Source organism: Pistacia vera, unplaced genomic scaffold, assembly GCF_008641045.1.
Source record: "Pistacia vera cultivar Batoury unplaced genomic scaffold, PisVer_v2 Contig169, whole genome shotgun sequence".
Lineage (NCBI taxonomy): Eukaryota > Viridiplantae > Streptophyta > Magnoliopsida > Sapindales > Anacardiaceae > Pistacia > Pistacia vera.
The window spans coordinates 891,157-919,047 of record NW_022195779.1 but is presented as its reverse complement, the minus strand read 5'-3'; the positions used below and the strand labels follow the sequence as shown (position 1 = coordinate 919,047).

Below are 27,891 nucleotides of genomic sequence, written 5' to 3'. Positions count from 1 at the left end.
TTGTTCCCTCGTCTAGGTGTAACTACCTTTTTACCCTTAATTTAACTGCAAAATATGAAGAGGCCGAGCAGCTGACCCAGGGTTTCATTTGCATTTTGCAAGAGAAACAATAGTATGAATGAGCCAATGAGGAAGGATGATCAGGGAAACACTCATGCTTGTGATCCATGATTATCTGTAATGAAAATTGGAGGATTTCCATTTCTTTTTTCTTGAACATCCAACAAACAAGATTCCAGTTCAGAAGCTGTAATAGCAACATCCATCAAAAATATAGTAACATCTTGACTTTATAATATAAACAACAAAACATTATGAAAAAGGTTTATATATGGTTAAACGGATGTCAACAGTTCAACCTAATGTGGCTTGCTACATAAATAAACTGATAAAGAGTGTAAAATGTCAGTTGTTTAAAAGATCATTTGTAGGTTCTATGGTGTTTGACCAAAACCTACTGTTCATATGGTCATCACAATTGTCATACATCCAATTCTGAGGATAAAGGTATTGCCTAAGACACACCAGACGAAGAGCTCTTCCCAGTGAAATTCATATCTAAAAGCACTTGTGGCACACCTTCACCGCAAATTTCCTTCACATTGCAACAATATGGCTGCTGTTAGTTCCAAGTGTGAACATAAATTATTAGTTGCTCATACTAAAGTTACCTTGGAAGATTAGAGACTGAAGGGCGCGTAGTGAGCCTGAATCAACGGTTCAAGTCCAAATGGGGTTTCTGATGAGTTAAAATCTGCTGCTGAAGGTATGGCAATTGGCTGATTTGAGACAGTACATTGGTTGGAAAGATTGAAGGCAGTTTGAACTGAGGTTTCTTCATTTGCAGAAAAATTGTTTGTTACACTGTTGGTATTCGGCAAATCATTGCCGTCATCAAAGACTATTCCTGTTTGAGGCAGTTGCATTGGCTGTAGTACTCCAGGTAACCACATTGGGTGCAAACTAAATCCATTTCTCATTGTTAACATCTGTGGAACCAATCACAATAAAAACACATAATTGATATTTTGTCTAATATCATTACCATTTCCCAATGTTCTAGCAAGTGGGGTAGAGGAGAATAAATTACAGTAACAGTTAAAAGCAGTGATTACGTGGGTAATACAAGTCCAGCATAGTTCAGTTACTGATCTTAATAAAGCCTAAAAGATAACATTATAGAAACTTGGCAGAGCAACATGAATGGTCCATAAAAATAATGCCTTAGCTTCATTTAAAATCTTCTCCCCCTGACAAACTGCACAGTACTGATAGGTCAATTACAGTAGTCTCTTGGACAATGAAGGGTATCAATTCATGGAATCATGGTTGAAAATATCAACATACTAAACCTTTAACTTTTTGTCTTTGATATCAAGAATGTAATGGTTGTTAGTAAGACAAAGTGAAGTGATATCGGTCAACAAAAGCCAATAAATCTTGTTTAAAATCATGTTTCAAGTTGAAGGTGCCAATAACACAAAGAGGAAGTTGTTGCGACTGTTTAGGAAGTGAGGAAAAAGAGAAAGCCTGGTGTTTTGGGGGGAAATATGAATCTAACTTGTGTTGAATGACTAAAAATCTTCCAACGTTAAATTCTAAATGGCAATTTTCCTGAAATCTGTAGCAAACAACTTGTATGACATCCATAATCAGTCAGGTTAAAATCATTTTGTCCACCATCAAGGCTTACAAGATAGACATTATTGGAAAACATCAAGAATCCAAAAGAAAAAAAAGAGAAAAATTAGCAAACCTAAAACAAGATAGAAACCAATTTAGGAACCAACAATTACACAAAAGAACTTGAAAGCCAAGCAATTGGAGGCTAGTTAGATATTACTAAAATGGATAAATAACCTGCGAAAGGAAAATTGTTTAGAATTCTACAATAAGCAGTGACAGGTTAGCCAAAAAGGAACAGGGAGAATGTCTGGACAAGAAAAGGTATTCCTAACAGAAGGAACAGAAGAGGGAGACTGAACAGAGGGACAGTTCTTTCCCCCACCACACTCAGAAATAATTGTTGGCAAAATCTTCCCAATATAAATAGAGTGAGGCTCAAACAAAACTAAATTAAGGAAAAAGTTATAGATCACTTTCCAAAATAGAATCTCAGAAACAAATGTCAATAAGGTTGATCACCATATTTGACAGGATCTAGATGACAGTACCAATATAGGATACCATGCATAGAATTATGGTATGGTCAATTTGTCACTCCCCAACCATATACTCTGATAGGTAATTGGTTACATAGAGAGACTTATTCATTGATGATGACAAATTTGATTCTGATAAAAAAATAAGGAAGATCAACTAGCCAATGTCTTTCAAGTACTAGGCAAGAGGTATTAAAGAAGAATAAATCCAGACATGAGATACAACAGAATTGCAATTGGTCACTATTGGAGGAGAATAAATCCAGACATGAGATACAACGGAGCTGCAATTGGTGACTAATTCATTCGTAAGAATATTAGATGAGCAGTTCTAGGCATGAACAGGGGATGCTAGATTGACAATAATCAAAGTATGAGCATAACCTTTTCAAAGCACAAAAGAGGGTTTTTATATTTTTTCTTAAACCTTTCCTTCAATAACTAACCCCAATTTGATATAAACAAATTTAATCCATGATGTCGATCAATCTCAAAACACACAGTTACATGATTATTTTCCCATCATGAACAACAATAGCAGAGCTGAAACAGCTTTTCGGTTTGCAATATTAAGTTTACTTATAAGTTCCACACTGGAATTTTGATTTTGATAAGTCAACATAATATTTTCTTGGTATGGTCATGCAAAGCAATCACATCACTCCACGGCACCTAAACAGAAGAAGTACACTGACCTGTACTTGAAGCTGAAGCTGCTTTAGATACTCTATCGCCTCATCCAACATTGAAGCTTTATCAGTCTATCATATCGTCACATAAAAGTGTAAAACCACGGTGTCATTCATCTTCATGCAAAAAAAATTAACGTGGAAACGTACATTTGAACTTAAAATCAAGATCCATACTCTTAAAAAATTTTAATACAAAAATACCTTGTTAGAATTTGGGATTAGGTTTTGTAAAGCTTTCATTTTCTCATTAATCCTACTCCTTCTCCTCTGCCCAAAAATCAACCATATATTTCATTTCAACAACCTCATAACCATATATAAATTCAATATAATAATAAGCTAAATATACTAAAAAATGGAGGCTTGAAAAACCTTTTCGGACAGATTATGAACTTCCGCGGCCCTGCTCCTTTTGGAGGACGACGTTTTATTTCGACCTCCGCTGTCTGATGGCACCTCCGGTGCCTCCAGACCCTTCTAAATTCAACAAAACAAAAAAGTTAGACCCAAAGTCCAAAAAAAAAAAAAAAAAAAAAAAACAAAGAGAGACGTAAACAACGGTTACCTCGCTGTCATTGGTATCAGAATCCCCAGAAACCATAAAGTTAGAGAAATTGACAACAAAGCGTTGAAGAGGAGTCAAGAAGCGACGGGTCAGCCGTCGGCCAAATCGGTTGCGATCCTCCGGTTTAGGCAATAAACAAGAAGAAGATGATGCTGAAGAATTGTGGATAAGTTGGTTGAGAAATAAGGTGATTTCTTCGGTTCGTGGGCAGAAGTCGGTGGTTAGTTCCGTACAGATCCGCCATGAATTCGCCGATAAAAATAATGTAGGAAAAACAGTATGGAGAAGAAAAGAATGATCAGCAGAGGGAGAGAGGAAGGTCTGTTTGCATATTGACAATGTGCAAAACCGTCTCTGATTGTATCGTTTCTCAATTTATTGTGTTCTCTTCTTCTTTCTCTCTCTTTTTCTGTGCTCTTTAACTTGGCTTTTCTTCTTTTAAGGGGGTTTATGGTTTATCCACCGAACAAATTTGATTAATCTCCCGCCTTAATTATACACACTATTTTCTTCGATTTTTTTAGGCCCTAATACTTTCATATTTATCAATCTAATCCCTATAGATCCATTTTTTTTTCCATTTGTAAGGTTAGAGAGAGAAATCATTTTTTTTTTGAAAAAAAGGCGAGTAGAGGAGGTGTGAATAGGGGAATGGTGATAAATAAAGATGTAATGGAGGATGGAAAGTCAAAGAGACAGATTTCAAAGTTGAGTGTCTTATCTCAATCTAAGCAAACGTCATATTTGTCCAGAAAGAAGCAATAAATAAGGGTTTAAAAAAAAAAAAAATAAGGTGCAATTCCCGATGTAAGTTATAGTGGCGTGTTAGCAACATACTGCTACTAACTAGTTTTCCAACACGGTTACTTTACCCTATCATCCATCCGCCCATTCCCCTTTGCATTCTTTCTGCCAAACACTATTCTCTTCTCTCCTAATGTCACCTCTTTTCTACACTATTTTCTTCAAATTTCCATAACAATTTCTCACTATTTAATGCTCTTTCAAGTTTAAATAAAGTGCTATTCGACCATATACTCTATATTCTTACCTTAATGTTAAAAACTGTTATATACCTCAACACCCTTCGGAACCTGGATTGGGCTAATATACAAATCCAACAAAAAAGTTGCAAGATACAGTATTTTAATTGACATCTTTTTCATTCTGTATTTTATTTTCTGAGATTTTATGCTTCAAATCTATTGTTTACAATTTTATGATTTTCGTTTCAGATCTTATCCAGACTTTTTGTTCTCACATGATATATAATTTTACACGAAATTAATATTAAAATGATTTAAAAGGATACCCGTCCCGCAGACAAATTTCGTCGCTTCCAGGAAATTGTCTGAAACGGAATTAACCGTATCCAAAGCAAATGGGGATTTTGACAAAACACAGAATTTCTGTCATCAGAGCGATAAATAAATCATTTAACCGAGTGTGGAAGGATTTGTCTTCATTGGTGCTCACCACGACTGCCAGAATCCCTAATTGATCAAAGACTCAAAAATTTAAAAATTTAATGTAATTACTCAATCAAAACAATCTATGTATTGCCAACAGGCTGACTCATCTGTTTAATAGGCATCATAAACTTAATTGTTCATTGATAAATGAAAAACCAGAAGCTAATCATGCTATCTCAAGTTTTAGACATTTGTGACATCCATCCATTTGATTGTTTCAAATTTTCAATAAATTTAGCCAAAAAGAATAAAAATAAAAATAAAATAATTGGCTTCCAACAAGGAGAGCCATGGACTAGCTTCAAAATGGGTGAATAATATTGGCAGGTTACACATTGCATTACCTACCAGTATTGAATCCAATGAATGACAAATTAAAACAAATTTTCCGCCAACCCTCTTGCATCCAAAAGGAGAACCAACAATGGTTCTCTTTCTATGATGTAGAAAGGGCTGTTGTTTTACAAATAGGGCAAATATTTTTGTGCATTAGCCATTGTTTGATACAACTAGTGTGAAAATCATGCCCACATTCAAGCGTTCCAATATCTTCACTGTCATTGTATTCCTCCTGTGCATAGAAACAACAATGATTAAGGCACACAAAACAAACAGGTGGGCAAAATCTGTTACAGAAGATAAAGATCATTTCCTGGCAAATACAAATGGGAATGATTCACAAAATAAATAATTACCTGACAAATACAACATGGTTCTGTCTCCTGCTGGGATCCTGTTAAGATATAATATTTCTTCTGTTTCAAACGGTTCAATATGGTTTCTTCACTTAATCCTGTGTTTACGTTACCAATGCGCTCCTCCAGAGCCAATAACTCCTATATAATCCCAATACTCGTATTATAACAAAAATCTTCATTATAAAAGCAGGAAAATAGAGATTTAAAAATCCTGTCTATTTTACCTCATAAGTCATGTTATCAACATCAAGCCGCATATCCCTGTGCCGATCATGCATGTCAGCCACCCCAAAAATGACCGACTGGTCAAAGATCATAACATCCTGACACACAAGCACACTCAAAAAATCAAATACCAGACAACGAGTTGGTAAGAAATAACCGATTACTTTTTAAAGACACCTGTTTCCACAACCACACACCAAAATGTTGTCATAGTCCATGCAGCTTCAAATGAGAAAGTTGCCCATTAATATTAACGCAGTAATGATTTATACATGTATCTACCTCCCAGAACTAAACCTTATTCTCTGAAATTAAATCATAAGAATTTCATATTCCAACCTCCCTCATGGTACCCAATCCTAACTTCTCTTTTTTTATTGTTAGACAAGGCATTTACAATGCTTGCTATATTTAGAAACCAAGAAATTTGCAATGTGATCTAGAAAGCATACTCTGCAAGATGCACAATAGAAAAAACGAATGTTCATCGAATAAGGGCAAGGTTGACTGATGTATGGATCTCCCAAAAGAAGAAGAAGAAGAAGAAAAAAAAAAAGCGCCAAAACTGAATGTTATGCAGTAACCTAATGGACAAGTTTGATAGCAGACAGTTTTTAATTTCACCATCGACCTCGGATGGAAACCAAATCATCATTAGTCTTTATCATCATATGTCATCAGTCAAATCATCAATCTTTTAGCATTTTCCTGAGTCTTCGTGTTCACCTCTAGAGACAACTCCTTAAAAACCATATTCATGGCTTCTGAACAAAATTTTGCCAGCTATGGGTGCTACCATGAATGATAATGAGAAAATAAATTGTGAGTATTCGCATGTCTCTATTAACCAAAGTTGAATTCTACAGATGGTTCTAGTAAAATAAACAGTAAATGATAAATCTGACCTCAAATCGCAAGCCTTCTCCCCTACGCATGAGATCCAGCACATTGCGAAACTGCTGCAGATAAAATAGCAATGTAAACTCCAGTTTACTATTTGCAAAGATAATTGGATACCTCAGAGGCTAAGACAAAAGAGTACAAGGAAAACAAGAACTTCGGAAACATGACTGGATTATGTCAATACAAATGAGAAAACAGATCTACACACGTTCTACCAGATGATGTCCCAATACAAATAATATGATCACCAACACTAACAGACAACAAGTTTGCCTCGATGCTTAAAATAAAGGATAGACACAATGCCCAATCAACCATCTTGCCTGCAGAGTAACACAACTGGAAACTTGTAACTAATTACCAGATTCATATACCCTGCATAAGAAATTATTAAACCAAAAACTCTTGTTTTGAAAGTAGAAAATTGTGCAATTTCAGGCAAAAGCAAAAGAATAAAAATCCAACAATAAATCAGAAGTTCAGATACAAGAATGGAGGTTTTAAAATCAACAAAAAAGAAGTTTCAGACGGTAGCAATATGAACTAAAGAGTCTTAGCTAGTTAAACAGGACAAAAAGTCTTGGAATCAAAACTAGCTCACCAATATTGGAAGAGGTTTGATCTGAATTTATAAGTTGGAAAAAAAATATAAAAATTGAATGATACGTCAAATAAACACAGCTAGAGAGAAGCAACTAAGAACTAGAAAATATGTATAATTTTACTCCGAAAATGATGGTACTAGAGGCTTCATCAACACATGATCCAGATACTATTAGGTCGGATGAAGAGAAAACACAATCTTAGTAAAGCCAACAAGTTTATGAGTTAAAATAGGAGCATGTTCAATATCACAGGCTCTGACTTTTAAACTAAAGAAGCTATCATAATTGCTAGAACCAGACTACAATTAGATCAGCCCATAAGCTAGTATAACAGTCAAAGAAATCATATGCTTACCCCGAAAAATAAAATCATGTTACCAATGAATTTCAAGGAAAAAACATCACCACAGAACACGTAGTATTCGAGAACATACCTCAGATACAACAAGTCTGCTTCTTCCTTCAAAGGAAGGAGTCAAACTTCGCAGTGGCTGTGGAAATCCAATTAGACCAGCATTTTGTCTCTCCAACAATGATGCTGCTCTTGGGTACGATTGATGATGACCCTGATTAACAGCTCCAGATGAAAGCAACATATCTTCTGGGGAAGGGGGAGGAGCAGACCGCAACGGAGTTTGATTATTGCTATGTCCCCCAGACTCTGGACCAAGGGAAGAAATCAGAGACCGACGAACCAAATCAGAAAATCTCCGTGGATACTGAAGGGGAGGAGGATTTGGATGAGAAACCCACGAAGGACCAGCAGATGGCTGGACACCTGAACTCGAACCCGTCCGAGATGACGAAGCAACATTTCCAGGTATATTTAAATTACCACCGGCTAAAGTTCTATTCGCTTGATTTCGAACCAAATTTCTAAAATCAGGTGCGGGTACAAACATAGGATGCTCCAATATATTTCTGCCCATGCTTCTTGTCCGGGCTTCCTCGCGTGGAAAAGCATCTCTATCTCTAGAAACATTAGAATTTGATGAACTCCCAGTTCTTGAGGTAGAACCTCTATCCCACCTAAAAGGTTGCAAATTTCGAGGTAAAGTTGGAACATGCATAAGAATAGGCTGACTTTGAGGACTTGCATTATCCACTACTGGTGCAGACCTTGAGTCCAAAGACTGATCATTTGGTAGAAGTCTTGACGAGTGGTGCGAAGATGAAAAACTAGAATGCCTGACAGGACTCCCTGTTGAAAATAGAGGAGGGGTAAGAGATTCTTGATGGCCTGAAGGATTTATCCTCACACGAAAATTTCTTCTGGAGCTTTCTGCAGTTCCTGCCACATATGCATCAGGAACACGATCAGAAGCTGGTGCCCTCACACCAAGCACAAGTCCTGAGTTCATCTGTTCTGATGGGGCAGACATACTTAAACTGCTGCCTCCATCACAGTGAGCAGAAACGGCAGGCCAAGCACTACTTTCTGAACGCTGAAAATAACTACAACTTCCACTCACAGAGGACTGTTCAACATGTCCTTCAAGAGCCTTCCTTTTGCAGGAGGCACGGCGACCCTCTAATGAACAACCAGGTCTACCATCATTCTCTTCTGTTCGATATCCACTACTTCCTGAAGGAAGAAGAAAAGATTCAGGACCACTAGGCGGAGGAATCCGCTCATTTTCAGATGCACCTGACTTCAATGAATTAGGACATCCCATGACTCGATAATCATCACCATCATGACTCACAAAACCAGTATTTAAGTTTAGGTTTTGTGGCATCATGTTAGAATTGGAACTTTGTGAAAAAAGAGGGTTAGGGTTAATATTAGCGCCATTCAGCAAAATACTATCAGTTGGTTCACATTGTTGTTCTTCTAACCTTGGACCACCTCCTGCACAGGAACTCAATTGAGGCCATCCAATTTCTGTTTTCCGCTCATCACGATTAACCTCATCTTGGGGACTACTAGAGCTGGGTTCACCTAAGCTCCAACCATTCAAGGTTTGCCGTTCATGACTCATAGGATTCACATATGTCATGTTTGTCGCAGTGGGTGATAGCATATAGTCTGGTAATCGATTGTCAGTTGGATTCCGCATATTATTCCAGCAAATTTGCTGATCTACAGCAGAACTTGATGCAGATCCATGGTCGAAGCTTAAGGTTTCAGGCAAGGAACCAATAGTACCCCTTTGCCCTTGCATTAGGGCAAATATTAGTTTTCCTTATAAAATTGTAGATATATGCCCCAAAGAAACTACCAACACAAACAGTTTGCGTATGCTTCGGTAAACCTGGCACCATAAAGACACAGAAAGAACTTTAGTAAGGCAGTCAGAGAACTCAGAAATGAAACAACCATATTAAAATCTTCATGGAACCAAAGCCAACTTTAAAAAAATTCATGACTAAGTTAACTATGAATAACTTCAGACAGCTACTTGATAGGTTGATACAGCATATAACTGTATATGCAGGTTACATAGTTAAAATCAGTTTCCTCCCTCAATTATCACTTGTAATCTCTACACATGAATTAGTTAATTGTTGCCATTGTCATTCAATGGAACCTAAGATATATCCTATTCTCCACAAAATACTCCACTTAATTAACTTAAGACTCAATTCACCCATGCCTAATTTAATTTTAAACCTCAATGCCATCTTACCAATGACTTATGCAGTTTAAGAAGCAAGATGTTCCATACTACTTGCTGTTTTTCAACCCACTCTACCGTTAGAGATTGGAGGAAATGATCAAGCAAGGAGCTAAGAATCAATTATTAATTTTCCTTCCAGCTTATGTTAAATTACTGCTGTTTATTTGCAGCAAAATACTTTGTATGCCCCCATTCTACAGTCATACATGTTCCAACAACAATACAGATCCAATAGCTCATCAACTTTCTTGGATATCGAGAACTTAGCAATGTACCTACACTAGAACCAAATGCAAAATAAGCAATACTAAGAATTGTTACTTTGCAACAATTTCACTAGAAAGGCAGTAACATAATTCACAAGCCAGAGAATTGAGTGGAATAACTAGTAGCTGATTAATGAAAAAACAGGGAATAGAATGGATTAAAAAAATTTATAGCTTGCAAAGCAAAGGGTTATTTCTACTAACAGCTACTAGATATTTGTAGAAAAGAAGCTATGACTACCATTAGTCATTCATTATAACTTTGTAGTTACCAAAAAGCACTTGACTCCTTAACATCCATATACAAAAATGTACATATATTTTCTAACATCAAAGCCCCTATAGCAATAAACTCCAAACATCATCGCCCCTGTAAGGCTAAACTCTGCCTTGCAAAGTAAAATATCATGAACATCAGCTCACCGCAATTATATCAATTCAAAGAAACATTTTTAGCAATAAAAAATGACATAAAATAAAGCACCAATAGGGGCAGAAGATCTATTTCTAATCAAAATTAATTCAAACAGGAGCAAGGTATGAGCTTTTTAACATTAGATTTTAAAATATATACACACACACACATTTTTAAGAAAAAAAATTAAGTTTATAGAGTTAAAATCATTAAGCAAAGCGTATATGTGAATATTTCTCTTTCACGTACTTTTTTACTTTAAAAAAAAAAAAAAAAAATATTTGAGAAGATTTTCAAAAAGAAATTCCATAAACGTCATACATAACCACTGACAAATTATCAGACAATTTTTTCTAGCTCGCTCGAGGCAAACAGCGTACATCAAAACACTTGTACAAATCACAAATCAAAAGCCAGTGAAAAACAAAATACAAAACGGAATACCCAAAAGAAAGCTGAGTTTTTCTTTAAAAAACAGATACCCACAGAAGAAAAATATATTAGTATTCTTAACAGCTGAAAACAAAACAACAAAGAAGTTAAAAAGAAAAACACATAGAAACCTTCATATCTACAATAACCCGCCGCCGTCAACGAAAACGATAAAAATAAAAAAAAATAAAATAAAAATCTTAGAGATTTACCAAAGCGGAAGAGAAGGATCGATCTAAAAAGGGAGAGAAAACGGAAAGGTAAAGTAATAGAACGGAAGAGGCCTCTATTCTCTCCCAGAGCTGTTGAGAGAAAGAAAGCACAAAGAAAAAAACACAATGAAAGAAAGAAAGAGAAGAGAGGCCTTGAATAAGATGAGACTGTAGAAAGAGAGATTAAAAGCGGACAGTAATCCTAATCCCAAATTTACCAAAACCTGTTTAATATTATTATATTTTTAAAAAGATTTAGACAACTCCAACTAAAGAAATAACTTATGTTTGGCCGCTTACCAAATATGTGTTTAATTGTTAATTATAATAATCTCACTCAAAACACACAAGACCCATATTTCAATGCGCAGCGTAGGAAGGCACCCCACTCTCGTTTTTGTTTCCATCTTCTTCACGCAAGCACCCTCTCTCTCTTTTTACCATCACACATTTTCTTTCTCTCTCCATGTTATTGATTTGTTTGGCCTATGCTTTACTTCTTCTCTCTCATTTTTTGAGGAGACTCTTGTGACTTGGACCCCCTTCAATATTAAATATACTACACTACACACGTGGCATGGTTTTATTTATTAATTGGACCCACTATAAGATGCACTAGATTTGTTTCCTCCACCTAAATATCTGTTTGCTTGTATAATTTTTTACTCATTAATGGGAACTTCAACCTTTTATTTGCAATTAAATGGTCTAGGTAACGCAGTGATGAGTGAGCATTGACCTAAAAAAATAGAAAATTTTACCAAGTATTCTGTCGGTTTATTTTTAGGTAAATTTTATTTCAAATAGGAATGCTTGTTGGTGATCAAATAAAATACAAGTAGTAGATTATAGTTGATTAAAAGGTGTGTGAATAGAAATACATAAAGTCTTGATAGGCATTGTGCAGGTTCGCCCCAACTTTTTTTAGTCGTCTGCTACGTTCATATCTCAATCGTGGGCCTCTTATTCTCGGTGTCTTGGTCTATTTATGCCCTTTTCTTTTTTCATCAAAGGCGTTTGCATTACCTTTGATTTTATTTGAGGCCACGAAAACACATCTAATTGTCTTATGGGATTTGCGTAATACTCTTAGAAAATTAATGATAGAAGAATGACGATTCTTCCACCAAAGAGAATATTAGAAACTCGCAATGCTTTTGACAATGAAATAAAAAAGTTGAACAACCTAACTAGCCATTACAAGACAGCGAAACCTATCCTCATCTCGTGCTTCTAGTTTTACGCACACTAACAAAAGAATAATATTAATTTGACTTTTTTCTTGCAAAGAAGAATAAATACCACAGCACAGCAGGGGCAAAATTAAACAAGTCAAAGAAAACAAGGGGATTAGTTATTTGCAATTATGTGGTTAACCTATAAAATCTTTTGCTTTGATAGCTGTAGTGAAAGTTGGGTGGAATTGGTATTGTGATTGAGTGAATTAATTTGTATGGCAAAAGCTTATGACCCAAATTGAGTCTGTAATTGAGATGACCCACACACGAGCATGTGTGAGCGTATAAGGAGGAGGTGAAGATTGAATGTGCGATAATGATAATGATCATGCACATGCCAACTCTTACTTTGCTTTCCACCCAATTTCAAACTACACAGATAGAAGAAAAGTGTGAATAGTGTTATTATCACATTATCAATTTATAACGAACAACTACAAAGGGAAGGGATCAACATTGCCTCTTAGCTACTACCCTACCTCCTACTTTCTATTTATTTCTGCCAGGGGAGATTATTTTTGCTATAACAGAAGATTATCAACTTATATTAAACCGTCCACAACGCACCGCAAATTATGGTCATTACTCATTACTCGCATATAAAATAAATGCTCATACTGTGACATTTAACACATTGTCAAACATGTTCCGCATTTAATTAGTTCATTACAACAAATAAAACATTGCACGCCAATTTATTGAAAGAAAGAAAAAAGAAAAAGATGGTTAAATTCTGAATGAAAGGACTGCTGGCTGCCATCAGATAAAATTAATTTGTTGTAGAAGGTGACTTCAAGTCAATGAATAATAGCTCAAAAGAGAGGAGGACGAGGGATAGAGCACTCAGTCCACTAGTTAAGAGTTAATGTGACAGGCTGACAGCAGGCCTAATTGTGAGATTGGTTAGGAAAAACAGTTGTCATTGTGACCAAATTTCACCCCCTCCCCCACCCACAAAATAAAAATAATAATTAATAATCTGAACTACTCTACGCTAACTAGCATTCAACATATCTACATTCTAGAATAATGTGATTGGCAAATACTAACACAGCAATCATTTTCTAACCCAAAATTGCAATAAGTCCGCAGGAACAAGCCACCCTGTATATTTCTAAGCCTATTTTTGGATAGATCAAGGTCCATTCTTTACCAACAGACAATATATTAATATTGCAAATTTCTTGCAGTACCAGTGTAACAGCTAGAAGCTAATTGCAGCGACATGGAAAATACCAAGAAGGAAAACCGAAATAGAATCACAGGTAACCTAATGGATCTCTATTCTTTTCCCCATTTGCGCACCCCTGTTAGAAATAAACTAACCAGCATTACCCAGCAACCAAAAAACTAATAGTTCATCCTCGACGCTGAAAATCAAGCAAAAAATGAAATCTTTGCATAATTATAAGACTTCTAAGTTTTTCTCTTCCTCCATTTTCCTGGCAACCTAAATGATGCTTTAGGAGATAATAGAGGATCTGAGAGAACAACCAAGAATCTATTCATCACTGATGGGAAAATAAAAATATTACTAAATTTTGTGACTTAACTGAGAGGACAACCAAGAATCTATTCCATCCCAGAGGGGAAATCTAAAATATTACTATTTTTGTGCACTTAACGAAAAACACATATGAACCCGTAATGGCAATCTACAAGCAACAATTATGTCATTATATAGGGACTTTAACAGTTCAACAATGAAGAAAAACAAACGAAAAAAACAATCGCCAATCAGAGATTATGAGAAAATCATGACAAGTCAGTTATTATCAAGTTCAGGTAATTATAAATGATGTCACCATCTCATGTAATACAATAAACTTAAGCACTTCCATTATAACAGGTCTGCTGTGAGTAAGGGAATAAAACACTAAGGAACCATACTTGAAGAATCTGAATATGTCCCACAGCAGAAGTTTCTAGAATCATAACTTACGATAATTTCATCAGCCAAAGCAGTAAGTGGCCTTCCAGAAAAATCCATATGAGATAACTTTATCTACCTCTGCACAACGAAAGTTCATAAGCATAAAACAGAACAGTTGTAAGGAATAAAAGCCTTCCAAAGCAAGCCTCAGAGTAACGAGGTGAAAAGTTGATTTTTCCACCACGAAAGTGATAAAGAACTCCACCATCAAAACAGACTAACTTAAGATGAACAAGCTGGGTGAAGCAGCTGATACATAAAGTTGCTCTCGACTTGCCATCATCCAATCAATCAAGCTCTTTATCCTTTTAATTGGGAATGCTGTGACATAAGAACAATCTGCAAGACATAAAAAAATTGCCAACTGTTAGTTGAATTCATATTTACAAGAAAAATTAATAACAAAAGAGATATTGCAACATAACATGAGAGTTACCTTAACAGGCAAAGCAGTCCCGCTATGAAATCTCTCTCAATTTCAAGAATGCCAGTCATTTCTTCATCTAGAGTTTCAGAAGTTTTCGTCAATAGATAAACTGCCTGTAATTCTTGGGTCATGAAAACCCTCTTCTTTGCTGGAAGTTAAATCCTATCTCAGATCCTTATATAACGTAACTTAATTCACCTCATTCCATTGTATAACAGTAAATAGTCACCTCATTTCATGTTCAACAGAACAGTTCACCATTCCATTGTATCAACCGTAACATAGTTCACCTCATTTCCATTGTAACAACATTAACATAGTTCACCTCATTTCCATTGTATCAACAGTAACTTAATTCATCACATTTTGCATTGTATCAACAGTAACTAATTCACGTATCTTGATTAGTATCCACACATACTTCAAAGTTATCAGGACAATCAATGCACAAGATCATCCAACTCTATGAAATCTTCCTCCAGAATTGATGAATTGCTGGGCTGCACAGCATCAACAACATACCACCACTACCAAACCCAGATGAACCAACCTGCATGGCAGCATAGCACATAGAATATTTTAAAGAATGTGCATGATTCATATATAAATGTTTAGAAACTGGTTATTATTCACACATGCACAGTGTATTATTTGACGGTTAAGAAAGTGGATAACCCAAAAAACCACTAAAATATGTGGGTGCTCCTTTACGATAGCTAAAAAGTCACGAGAGTTTGAACCTTTTTTTAAGTAGAATAAAACGAGAAACCAATGGGGTAAAAAGCTTCCAAAGGACAGCAAATGCTAACCTCAGTGGCAAGATTGTAGTATGGCACAATTATACCAGTGCATTTAATAAATTTCATCAACTTCTTTCACAAGAATTTGCTTGCAATAGCAAGTTGCTATTAGCTGTCAGCAAAACAGATACATGTAACCCATAGCAGCCAAAATAATGGTGTTTATTGCCTAGAAATTGCTCCAAAATTTATTCTCTCCACTATCAACATGCTGAAACAGCAACAGATGTACAAAACTTCCTGTGGTTTGGTTCATATGCCTCACACGAACACAACATAAAGCACTAAATTACAAAATGCAACTATCATTGTGAAAGGGAATGTGTAACTGTGAAAGCCATTATTCTTGGTGCCAAAAACTAAACACAAGACATAACGGAAAAAATGGTACATTTTAAACAAATAGGGAAAAGATTTGAAGTTACCTGCTCGTTGGGTGGGATGCCTGCTGGAAATTGAATGTGGGTAAGAGAAACAGGCCTAGAGCTGGCACGATTATCTAGCGACTAACCAATTTCATTTGTTTTTCTGGTGTATCTTTTTTCCTGTCAACAGCGTTGTCATCTTGCTCTTTAGCTTCGACAATGTCAGGTGTAAGAAATCATCATGCTGAACACCAATGTGACGTACAGCAGAAACACTTTCTTCTGCAACAGAACTTAAACCAATCTCTGATAAGCTATTCCACCTGAGATTTAAGAAATACTCGGCAGAGGACAAAAGAGGTCTGCAGGCAGGTGGAAATATTAGGTTCCCAGCAGCAACAAATGAAAATCAACTAAAAGGTAACACAAATCAGACGATTGGTATAAGACACACAAAATTAGGTTGGTCATTATGTTCTGAATAAAGATAATAAAAATGTAAACCTAGCTCAATTTCCCAACTAAATGGGAGGATAAATAATCATTGGCCAGATGCTGTGTCAAGCAAGTACAATTACTGCCAGTCTCCAACCATTGCCAAACTTTTTAGAGGTCACAAAATGGTAATGCAATAAGTAGAATATGAGAGAAGGGAAGCTTGGATATTGCTTTTACTAATTGAGGTTAAAAATAGGGCTAAACCATAGCTTAGTACAAGAGTTTCCACTTTCAGCTATACATTCTTCATAAAAGTGAAGATAGTAAGAGGCAGAGTTTTTGTTTCAACTAATACTTCAATCTGCTTGACAAGGCTATATACAGAATATCTGCCATTAAAACTTCCCAATTACTGAAACATACAACACATTGCTGAGAGTGGCTGACAGAAAATTCAATAATTCTAACGTAAAACTAAAAATTAAGCAGCAGAATCCCAGATAAATCATAGTAATCATCTAAAATCCTGACAACAATGAAATAATTGCAACTAGTATTTCATATTTCCTTATTATAACACAAACCTCTTTTTTCAAGCATTTGATAAATCACTTTTAGCTCAAACAAATACTAAAAATCACTAACATTTCACTTCACATGTCCGTAACAGTAAGTTCCACATTCACGCAATAACACAAGCAGTCCGCCAAACATAACAAAACTTCATCTGATCATATAAATTGAAACTCTGAAAACAGAACTTGAATTCACTAATCTCAACAATCCAAATAAATACCTGACATGGTGAACAAGTGCATACTCATGCATGACCCAATTAGTCCTCACGGCAGTATCTAAAGAATCCCCCAAATAAAATCAAATCTCGTTCTGCTCCCCAAAAAATTTCCTCCTCTATTGTTACTCTTCACTACTTCTCTAACTCTCCCTTTCTTTCTTCAATATCCATTATTTGCCCTCCAACTTTTTCTCCATTTCTACACCTAACTTTCAGTAACAGTACCAGTGCCTCTCCTTCCTCTGTCACCGTACGTATAACACGCCTTCTCCGGTAACTCGTGCGGTTGGTACTCATGCAAATCTAGTTCTTTTATCAAATCATAACCGAATGGATTACCGGTTTCATCCGCGTTTGCGTTTTTGTGTGAGGTAATAACAGAGAAGCTGTTCATCGGAAGGGTAGAACTGGAAACCAGAAGGAAGTGGAAGTGACATCGTTTGCGCTGTTATCGTGTGTTGCTGTTGGTGGTGGTATCTCCCATTGGAACGTTGTGCGCAGTTATGGTAACAACAACAACAGCCAGAATGGGAAATTTTCTTCAGGTTTTAAGCTAGGTGACCAAGATGCGTGCTCATGAAGTTTCTTTCTGTAAGTGATACTGTCTTACTAAGGTGTATGTTTTCCTTATTGTTCATCGTCCTTGAAGTGGAAAACGGTTGCTTATTAATGAGGTGGAGGTTTATTGGACTGATAGAGTAATCCATTTTGACGGCTTAAAAATAAAAATGACCCAAATTGGGAAATTGAAATTAGCCCAAGGGTAGAAAGTTCTGAATCTGAAGGGGTAACCCAACCATATTTTCCCTAAGTCTCGAAGTTTTGAAAGACACTAATACCCCTGCATATATAAAACCAATATGCACTTCTTTGAAACTCTCTTTGTGGAACTGTTTGTTCCTGCACACCCATTTTTGCACATCAAAATCACTTGAGAAAGTGAGCAAATTGATCGATCGATTTACCAGTTGAATTAGCATATAAGGCATGATTCGGTTTCGGAGAGAGTGGTGGGCGTCGAGTTCCTTTTCTTGCGAAACAAGTGACAGTATGACTTAGCCGATTGGAAGGTAATGGTTTTGGATTTCACGACTTCACTTTCGTTACATTCATTTGCAATATAGTGGTTGGGTTTCAGATCAGTGAATTTTAGTAAGATTTATTTAAACTTGGGTATTTGGGTTTCGGATGGGTTGATTTGAATGGTTCCAGTGATGGTGTTAATCGGCGATTGTGGCATGATGGCTCGATTTGTCTTGACGGTAAAAAAAAGCACAACAATGATGAGGATAGGTTATCCGTTGAATTCTGTGGGTTTGTTTGTGAATATGGAAACCGACCGATAGGGTGTTATCGTACGCTTTACAGAGCGCTTGATTGCACGACATCATCGATAACCCCTATCGGTGGTTTCGGGCATTTCTAAAATTGATACATACCAACCGCACCGGTAGCCATATCGGTTGGTATGGGGCAATTTCTCAGTATCATAGTTTATAGTGTTATGTTTCTCATTTCATTTTACTTGTTTTTTTATTTTTCTTAATTTTTGAATGTTACATGATAACATGCGTATGTTGAGGTTTACCATTATTTAATGATCATTTTATTTGAAAATTTTCAGGGAAGATAATTTGGTGTCTCTCGTTGATCGTTGCGGTGGTTTCGAAACTGTTAGGTTATCTCCTTTTGAGAAGATCAGAAAAAATTTACCCCAGCACAATTTGAAATCATTGAGCATCAACCGGTTTTCCATTGTCTGTCATTGGAAAGCTTGATGTTATTTATTATTAATTTTCATTTTTGAAGAATTGTGTTCTTATGTCTATTAAATTTGAAGTACCTTCACATTTTTACAATGATTTATGTTATGTAATTAGGGCTACTCAATTAGAAGCAAACCATTTAACCATGATTGAGAATATATATAATTTGGTATACTGCATATAAATCTTGGCAGAATTATCTATGAAATTTCCTTGACACAACAAGATACACTATAACACAGTTAGCATTTTGAAGGCAAGGGGGAATAATGTCATAATTTCCATCATCTAATATATTTTGAAAAGAATATCAAAAACGTGACCTAAAGAAATCTCATAAAGTCCTCTCATGAAGTTTTGGATAATTCAAAACAACAAACTTTTTAAGTTTAGGAAAAGAGTCAAATATTAACCTTACAACGAAGAAAATTTGGAGAGTGAAGGGTTAGGGGTAGGTTGTTCAATTGGGTGTTTGAAGTTTATATATGGAGGGGCAATTTGTCTCAAAAATTGGGTATTTGGATTTGAGCTGATCTTTGAGATATTTCCCAACCTCAGCTAGTTACCAATTCCTCCTACAATTTGGGGTCATTTTATAATTTCTCAAATTTTTATGCTATTTTAGAAAAGATTTTCCTTAAAATTATTTGGCTTAATTGTCATTGTCTTACACGTGTCAAACATACAGTCACAAGCGAGGAAAAAGGATAGTGAAAAGTTAGGAAATGGGGAGCAAAGGTTTGAATTGTGTTAGATCTTTGACTTTAGGGTCCAGTAAACTATGAACCTGGGCCTTTAGCCTATTCGAAAAGTTATTTCAGATTCCTTATTTTAATTTGAAACCTGCTAGTCACAGTCAACACTCAAGACGGCCTAGAATTCAAGTGTAGCTACTTGCAGATTAGAGACTTTCTTTCTCCGATAAATGAATACTACAAAAATTAGATCAAAATTAAATCTTATCAAAATATAATATAGGTAACCACCCATCGTCATGATCAAATGATACGATAGAGACCTTAGAATATTATCAAGAGATTTAAATTCAATTCTCTTAATGATAATAAAAGTAGTATTAAGGTTTATCCTGTCATCGGTGGATTATGATATAGGAGCATTACCAAAGTCTTTTAAAGAAAGGTTATCTTAACGTAGGTTGCTTCTGGCCTAGATCAACATAAGTTAAATAGAGTCTCTATCATCCTGATTAACGAATCAAGGGTCATAAGACAAAAGAGCATTTTGTAGGTCCTTATACTCATTATGCCTAGCATTGAATGACTAGGTACTCCCCTACCAATATCTCAAATCCCAGATCCTGAACCGATCTGATGCGATCGCAAATCCCAAGTGTGTCTATGAAGAGCGGATCGAATGTATAGTGTCTATAATTGATTTCTCTGTGTAATACTAATCGATAGGACTCATTGGTAAGTGCTACAAGACTCGTGCACTGGAACCTATGGTTAGGGACCCGAATCCATTAGTATGGAACATTTCTTTTCCAAGTGAAACCCCTAGTATTGAAAAAGTGAAAAAGTGTTTCGTTTGTGGATAAGAAGTCTTCTATCTTAATGCATGTATTTAATTTATTCAGGGCTATAGAGTAGGATCCACTTTTGGGGAATATGAGTCGAGTAATAACAAGAAATTTTAGTAGAACATCTTCACAATCCTGGAGAGACAGTTCACTAATAGACCGAGGGATAAGTAATTCAAATCATTCACATCAGACATGAATGTTGGAATCCAATTATGCAAGGAGACATTGCTTTTGCTAATTCGAATTGAAGGGTGATATAAAATCGGTCTCATTTCCGACATCATATCGATAGTTAGCACATTCATCATGTTAGAAGCTCCAGCTCGTACCAGGTCACGATCGATATCGTCACTAGCATCAATATCGTCAGTAGCATATATTTACCGGAGGACTAGTTGAGACTTGAGAGTGATGGCATGAAGAGGCATTCATTATGCTGCATATTACTATCAACTTTGTTGCTAATTAACTGATTATATTCTCATTTTAATAATCTTTTTCTAAAGAAAACAACTCGAACTCACAAAGGAAAATAAAAGAAAACGAACCAAAATCCTCTGTAATGTAGTAAACTATATGAACAAAGCAACTACACAGCGGGTATATAGAGGAAGACTGCACCGTTCCTCAAGCGATTTTCGTACCACCTTTTCGGTATGTTAACAGGGGCCTGATTCAACTACCCCTCCACAAATTGAACAGTAACGGAGACTATGGTGTTTCCAGTTTCAATGGTATGTCATTGACGGTCATACGTATGATCTGCTTGTTGATCATGTGAGAATTGCGTGAGGAGACAAATGTGAACAAGGACTGGAATAAGGAAATTTTGGTAGTGTGGCCTCTACATTTGCCTTGGATTTGATTTTAATGGATTCTGCAATTCTGCAGTGACGTGGAGAACGGAAGGTTGATTAATTAATTTCCTTGTGCTTGAAAGCTCTTATACTATGCATTTAAGAAATTCAAAAAAGCGGTTCCATCAACGAGCTATGGTTCATTGAACAACCTATGGAGGTATAGCTTATCCAGCAGAATCATCTTAAAGTCTTCTTGATTATCTGTGCTTCTGGTCACTGGTTTTGTAAAGACAGAACGGAAAGATGAAAGATCCCATGGTGTCAAATAATAAGGCGCTTCATTTCTTCTGAAAAACTTAGTGGTTCAACGAATACTTACTTTTATCCCAACCAAAAGAAAGTATTTTCAACTCATTGGCGTACAAGACTGAGCACCCAATCTGGTCACCTTTGGACATCAAATAGCCCCAACAAACTGTTGCCACAAAGGCAAGCCGAGAGGAAAAAAACTCAAAATCTTAGATTAAGGGAACACTGCATGTCTTATACAACAATGAAGCTGACCATCGGTCATAAACTACTCAAAACATCTTGCCAAAGTTAAAATAAATTCAAAATTTAAAAGGCAATGTCTGGCCATAAGGCAAACCAAAGGGTAAATCATGTCTTCACAATGACACAGAACGGACACCTGTTACAACCAGCCAAGTATCTGGCAAAAAAGCCAAGCCAAGGGTAAATAAATTCATATCAAAAGGATATGTGTCAGTGTGTGTCTTTTAAAAATCAGGAGACTAATATTTAATTACACAGCAAAGTTTTCACAAATTTCTGTAATTTTCTGTGACATTTGTTGCTTCCTTTGTTCTCTCACATTTTTCGCCAACCAGCCGATCTTACTTTTTGGACAATAAATAGTCCTTGCTATCTAAGCAATGAATCAAACAAATGTTATAAATTGACCAAGCATCCTCCAAAAAGGGAAAGGGTACAATTCTTAATTATGCAATAAGCAGATTTTTCAATAACCAATCCAACTGTATGCAACTAATTTCCTACTACAAAACTTCAAAAATCCAAATGTTGCCACCATGTAGCACCCATTCCTCTTAAGCAAAGAATGAAACAATGGTTAAAAACCAACAGGATCCTTGCCGCACTGGCAAACCAAGGGTAAGTAAACTCAAGGAGACAAATATTTATTATAAAAAAGCAAGTTTTTCAAAAACAGAAAAAACTATATTCAACAACCAATTTCTACACGACTTCAAAAATCCAGGCAGCCACAATTGGTCCAAGCAATGAACTTAATAACTCAATATAAACCAACTAAACATCCAGCCACAAAGGCGTGGCAAGAGTAAATAAACTCAAATGAAGACTTTTAGCTGAAATGCATGTTTTCTCCCAGCAATGAACTTGACCATTTGGGCTAAACACATCTTGCTACAAATGCAGCCAATTGATCCTTATTTTAGACACTAAATGAACCCATCTCTCTTAAGCATGAATCAACAAAATGATTACAAGGCATCTTGCACAAAGGCAGCAAGTCAAGTTTGTAACAAAAATTCTTAGCTCTGATCCATTTAAACTAAATTCTGGGTTTTTTTGGAAGAGTCCTATTAAGCAAAATCTGGATTGTAAAGAAGATTATGTCAAGTAATATTGGTACGAGTTGTAGGGCCTTTTTAATATCAACTGTTGATGCTTGATTCTAACACCAACTAATCGACACGTGCGCAACGTTGATTGGTCAAGAAACACACGTGGGATAGAGAATACGAAATAAATGCAATGAGAGCTTTTAAAGTGGTTGGATGCTAAGGAACAAATCCTACGTCCACTGATTTGTAAATATGTGGGTCAGGTCGCAAAAGCGGACTAACATACAAATGATTGGGAAAAGTAAATACAAAGTTTGAGAGAGAGTTTCAGTGTAAAATGGCCGAATCCCTCTAATGAAGGTGTTCCTCTTTATATCAAGTTGAATGCATGTAATCATCATTAAATCCTTGGGTTGGTGTGAATGTCAGGACATAATCCGGCTTTAGTCCCATTGCCCACTTCCCCAACTGATTTTACGTGATTTGGAGCAGAGAAGGACACGTGGGGGCTCCATGGCGTTTGGCAGGCCTGTCGCGCGCTTACCGTTTGACAGGAGCAGGTCACGCTTCATCACGTGACTTTCCACGTCAGCCCTTGTTTTCCAGGCATAACACAACTAAACAATATTTAAGTCATTGATTACCATAATTATAGAATTTGTGTCACAAGTTTGAGCTAAAATACAGTTTTAATATGTCTAAGTTTCAATACAAAAAATGAAGAATAAAATATCAATAAAAGCATTTTCTGCTGTGACATGAAGAAAGATATGTGGTAGATTGCAATTGTTGCAATAGTAGAAAACAAATTCCTTGCTCAACTTATAATGAAGACGCTCTCGTTGCGCAGGGTGCATCTGGTTCTAACAAAGGAATAAAGGGAATTAAGGAGTGACTTTGTAATGTACATTATTTTGCAAGCTATTTTGGTTTCTCAAATGACGTCGAAGACATGGATGCGTGGTCTGCTTTCTATTTAATTTGAATAATATACGAAGATTGACAACGGATATGAAAACTAAACGCTTGTTTCAATGGCACTCAACATTCAACAATATTATTGTTGTATTTCTTATTCAAAACTAAGGTAAAATGAAATTGATCACCACCATGAAGGGAAAGTAATTTTAACTGATTGGATCAAGAAGTAGCTTCCATGAATTCTTGATCAGCTTCAAGAGCTCTCATGAATTTGATGGAAGACATACCTCCAAATCAATGCTTCCGCCTCCTCATGCCCCGGATATGCCGAAACTTTCCCATCAAACTTGTGCGCATAGCCACTGCGAAGTGCCACTGCTTTACCCATCCCAAACTCAGAACGTACTTGTTGAACCTAGGTGAACTCCCCATCCTTTGCTATATGGATCGAAGAACCTGTCCACTGGTATATGAACGGACACTGCCTCCATGCTTCAAGCCACTCACGTTCGCTTTATCACTGTGGCTAACCACCGCCTCGTGCAACTTCCAAGTGCCCATCAAGATCATGTTCAAGCAGCTCACCAGCCGTCGTAACCCCTTCAGTGCTTGAATTGAATTTCCAAGTAATACTCCGACAATGGTGGTTCCAGTCTTGATCTGTTATTGGCGGCTAACCTGCAGCTGGTTGTTTGCTCGTGTGGTAGATTTCGTGTCCGAGTTATGGACCTCACATAAGTGCAGATAGGATTGATAGGAAGAGATCTTTTTGGTTTTTGCCTCGGCATTGGCCCTAGCTTTGATTTTAGCTATTGATTCTAATGAAAAGTGAAAAACTCTCTCTAGAAGTTGTGGGGATTCGAATCTGCTGATGAACCATCATGATGAGAGTGTATGGGAGGTTGATAATTGGATCATGACCATCTGGAAACCAGCGCTGATTATGGGTAAATTGAGGGAGACTTACTAATTGCCTTGTCCTTGAAAGATCTCAGACCATGCGTTGAAGAAATTCCAGAAAGAGGTTATCACCTAAGCTATGGTTCATGGAACAACATATAAGATGCCATCCACCATTTCTTGTACTTGAATTGATAGCAAAGATGTGGTGTGACCATCATGGTTGAAGCTCTATCATGGTCAAAGAATGATTGAACCACCACTGGTACATAAGTGGGTGAAAGGATGTCAGAGATTGACAGTCTAAAGATGCGTGAATAAATTAGCTCCGGGGCTGTCATGCAGTCTACAAAGACCACATAAGAAGGTGGGTTTTGGGTAGTTACTGTCTTAAATCGGCCAGCAAGAGGGTAGTAATGAACGAGGGTGACAGAAAAAGGGTGGCTTAAGCTATCAAAGGGAGTCTGATAAAATTTTCTGAGCGTATGCTTTGGTGGTTTGGTGAAGAGAAGACCTTCTGGATATACTGAACAGAGATCATGGCAAGATCCCATGGTGTCAAATAACAAGGCTCCTTCATGTCTTCTGAAACATATTGTGTTTGACAAAGCATTCTGAAATGTGTTAACAGTAATGAGATCCATTTTGCAGAGTTTTTCGCCTGCTCAACAACCTAAGGGCTCTTTGCTTTCTAAATTGTCCCTCCTGCTTTGGTGTATATATAACAGCAAGTCATGGTTGACCTCGTCTAGTCTTCATTTATTTTATTTGTTGTTAATACCATTCCCGTAATTTGTTTTCTTTTTGTTAATATTTTATTCATCATTCTACTGGGGTAAGGAGGGTAGATATTAGATAGAACCTTAATCAAGGATAGAGTATATAGAACACTTGAATTGATCATAGCTTCGATAGGTGTATACTCTGAATTTGAAAAGTAGCCGGCATGCAATTTCAGTTGGTTTCTTTGTTACCAAGGAGTAACAGGTGCCGGGCCGCCCTTAAAAGACAGACAAATTCTGTGTTTTTATTCACTTATTTCTTGGAAACTTCACTATTTAACAATAAAAAAAATTTATTCCCTCTCTTGATTGTGACTTATCGCCTAATCCCCGGAGTGGAACTTGAAATAATCAAAGGAATTATTAATTTATGTCTTCTTGTTTAATAGAAAATTAGAAATATTTTATTGGCAGGTGGAGGATTAAATCTAACAGTCTCAAAATTATTAAGAAATTCACCAACCGAGAGTGGTGAAATGGTCAAAAGTAGTTGTTGGCGAAGAATTCAAAGACCAATTACACTTAACCATAGCTGTGACCCAGTTGAAATCCCAAGATATTCCAATACATAGAGCAGAATTATGAAATTAATTTCCTTATTCTATCATTTTCTCAAAAACATGTTACCAAAGAAATGTTGTCAAATAAATTTCTTGTCAATATCTAAGTTTCAAATAAATGTTAAAATGTTGTCACATCAATTAGACATAGATACAAACTTTAATAGTTGATAGAACTTGAAATCAGGTTCGGATACGGAGTTTAAATTAAGTAACACCTTTAACTTTTCATTAAAGGCAACCATAGCTAGAAGGTGTACAGCTATCGCGTTTTTAGTCTGAAATTGTTAGGGTGCTTTTGTGTTGAATGAGCAATTGATTTGGGGTTTTTGTGGGGGTTTCTCGTTGTAATCTGGGAGATTTGTGAGAGGGTTGCGTTTCATTCTGAGGCTAGGATAGGTCTCTGATTTCTTGTAGGTTATAGGAGTTTGAGTGATTAGGCTTGGGTTTAAAGCATTGCTCTGTTCGGCAGATTGAGTGTGTTATTCTTGGTTTTGATTTCTTTGAATCTTGTTTGTGTTGGATTGATTTGTTGGATTGACAGGTTAATGTGTCATATCATTTTTGTTATTTTCCCATCTCCTGCTATCAAACATTTGAAAAACATTTTGTTAAATTTACATATCGATGTGGGGGTTCATTCAGCATGCATGGGAAAGTTTGATGTGTTTTATATTGAAGAGAAATGGAGGAGATGATGATGGAAGGATTCTTAGGGATTAAGACGGTTGAAGTTTGATGTGTTATAGTTAGTGATATATTAATTGATCTCCTATTGTAGGGTCTGAAGCTGTGAAGGCCTCAATGGAATGCCGCAATGTTTTAACCAGTGTTTCTTGGCCAATAAGAGTGGTTAATATACTCATGCAGTGAGGCTTCTGATTTATCTGGGACTAATTTGAAGCTTCTGATACTAAAAGCTACCTCTGTTTTTGTTTCTTTAATGTTTTGGGTTATGAACTCTTCAGTTTGCTCATCTTTTATGTTTCTAATATATCATCCGAGTAACTTATGCTATGTAATTTGATGGATTTTCGAATGCTCTGGATGGTAATATAGGGATTTACATCAGTTGAACTGCCTAGATGATGTTAATGTATATACTAAAATACCACTGATGTATTAGAAGCAAAATCAATGATGATGTTAATGTAAAGTGCTTTTACATTTTTTTAAGGGTGGTGCTATTTATTTTATAGTAAAACCTTGTACATTATAGAAATCTAAAAAAAAAGTGTTTTAAAATATGCTGACATCATCAGATATAGATGATGTCACCGATTCAATCAGCGATCTAACCGATTGAACTGTGACCCGACCATAAAACAGTTTACCTCCGGTCCGGGTTTTTAAAACAATGAGTTTAATAGGGTATCTTGAAGGTCCATTCGAAAAAAAAAAAAAAAGCAATAATACCATAATAAATAACCAAAAACATAAGTACCAATAGATTAAGATAATGCAAACCAGTCAACATGGCAGCATGTAAAGTCTCAGCAAACTACGAATTCTACATGACAAAAACAGAACATAGCTGAGTTCAAATGTATAAGCCTACTAAAAGTACCAAAAACCGGACTTAGTTCAATCACACCAAAAAACTTAAGAAAAAAGTTATCATTCAATGACAAAGAGGCCAGTTGATCTCGATGGCTGTTAGCCCTGCTGTGCAGCAAACATCCTCAGTACGTCCATGGCCTTGCTACTTTCGCCTTCAATGCCTCGGTGACTCAAGAAGATGCAAACT

The 27,891-nt window shown here is 36.2% G+C and overlaps 2 protein-coding genes and 1 pseudogene across 6 annotated transcripts; all 3 read right to left on the bottom strand.

Annotated features, from left to right (window-relative positions):
- Positions 1-88: 88 nt before the first annotated feature.
- Positions 89-3,939, bottom strand: LOC116125582 (transcription factor SPATULA-like). Of its 2 annotated transcripts, none has more exons than XM_031411286.1 (5): positions 3,420-3,939; positions 3,227-3,328; positions 3,056-3,121; positions 2,858-2,923; positions 89-989 (listed from the first exon to the last, which is right to left on the bottom strand). In XM_031411286.1, the coding sequence occupies exons 1-5, from the start codon at positions 3,453-3,455 to the stop codon at positions 681-683; spliced, it is 579 nt and encodes a 192-aa protein (XP_031267146.1). In that variant the 5' UTR covers positions 3,456-3,939; the 3' UTR covers positions 89-680. The 2 variants fall into 2 exon arrangements, with proteins under 2 accessions (XP_031267146.1, XP_031267145.1); XM_031411285.1 differs by having other exon boundaries at positions 90-989; positions 3,227-3,331; positions 3,420-3,938.
- Positions 3,940-5,124: 1,185 nt separating this feature from the next.
- Positions 5,125-11,386, bottom strand: LOC116125617 (probable E3 ubiquitin-protein ligase RHG1A). 4 transcript variants are annotated; one of them, XM_031411311.1, is made up of 7 exons: positions 11,269-11,353; positions 9,953-10,223; positions 7,757-9,577; positions 6,720-6,773; positions 5,814-5,912; positions 5,587-5,727; positions 5,125-5,462 (listed from the first exon to the last, which is right to left on the bottom strand). In XM_031411311.1, the coding sequence occupies exons 3-7, from the start codon at positions 9,485-9,487 to the stop codon at positions 5,328-5,330; spliced, it is 2,160 nt and encodes a 719-aa protein (XP_031267171.1). In that variant the 5' UTR covers positions 9,488-9,577; positions 9,953-10,223; positions 11,269-11,353; the 3' UTR covers positions 5,125-5,327. The 4 variants fall into 4 exon arrangements, with proteins under 4 accessions (XP_031267171.1, XP_031267172.1, XP_031267170.1 ...); XM_031411312.1 differs by having other exon boundaries at positions 9,953-10,218; positions 11,269-11,345; XM_031411310.1 differs by lacking the exon at positions 9,953-10,223 and having other exon boundaries at positions 11,269-11,386.
- Positions 11,387-24,121: 12,735 nt separating this feature from the next.
- Positions 24,122-25,382, bottom strand: LOC116125610 (annotated as a pseudogene).
- Between the last annotated feature and the right edge of the window lie 2,509 nt (positions 25,383-27,891).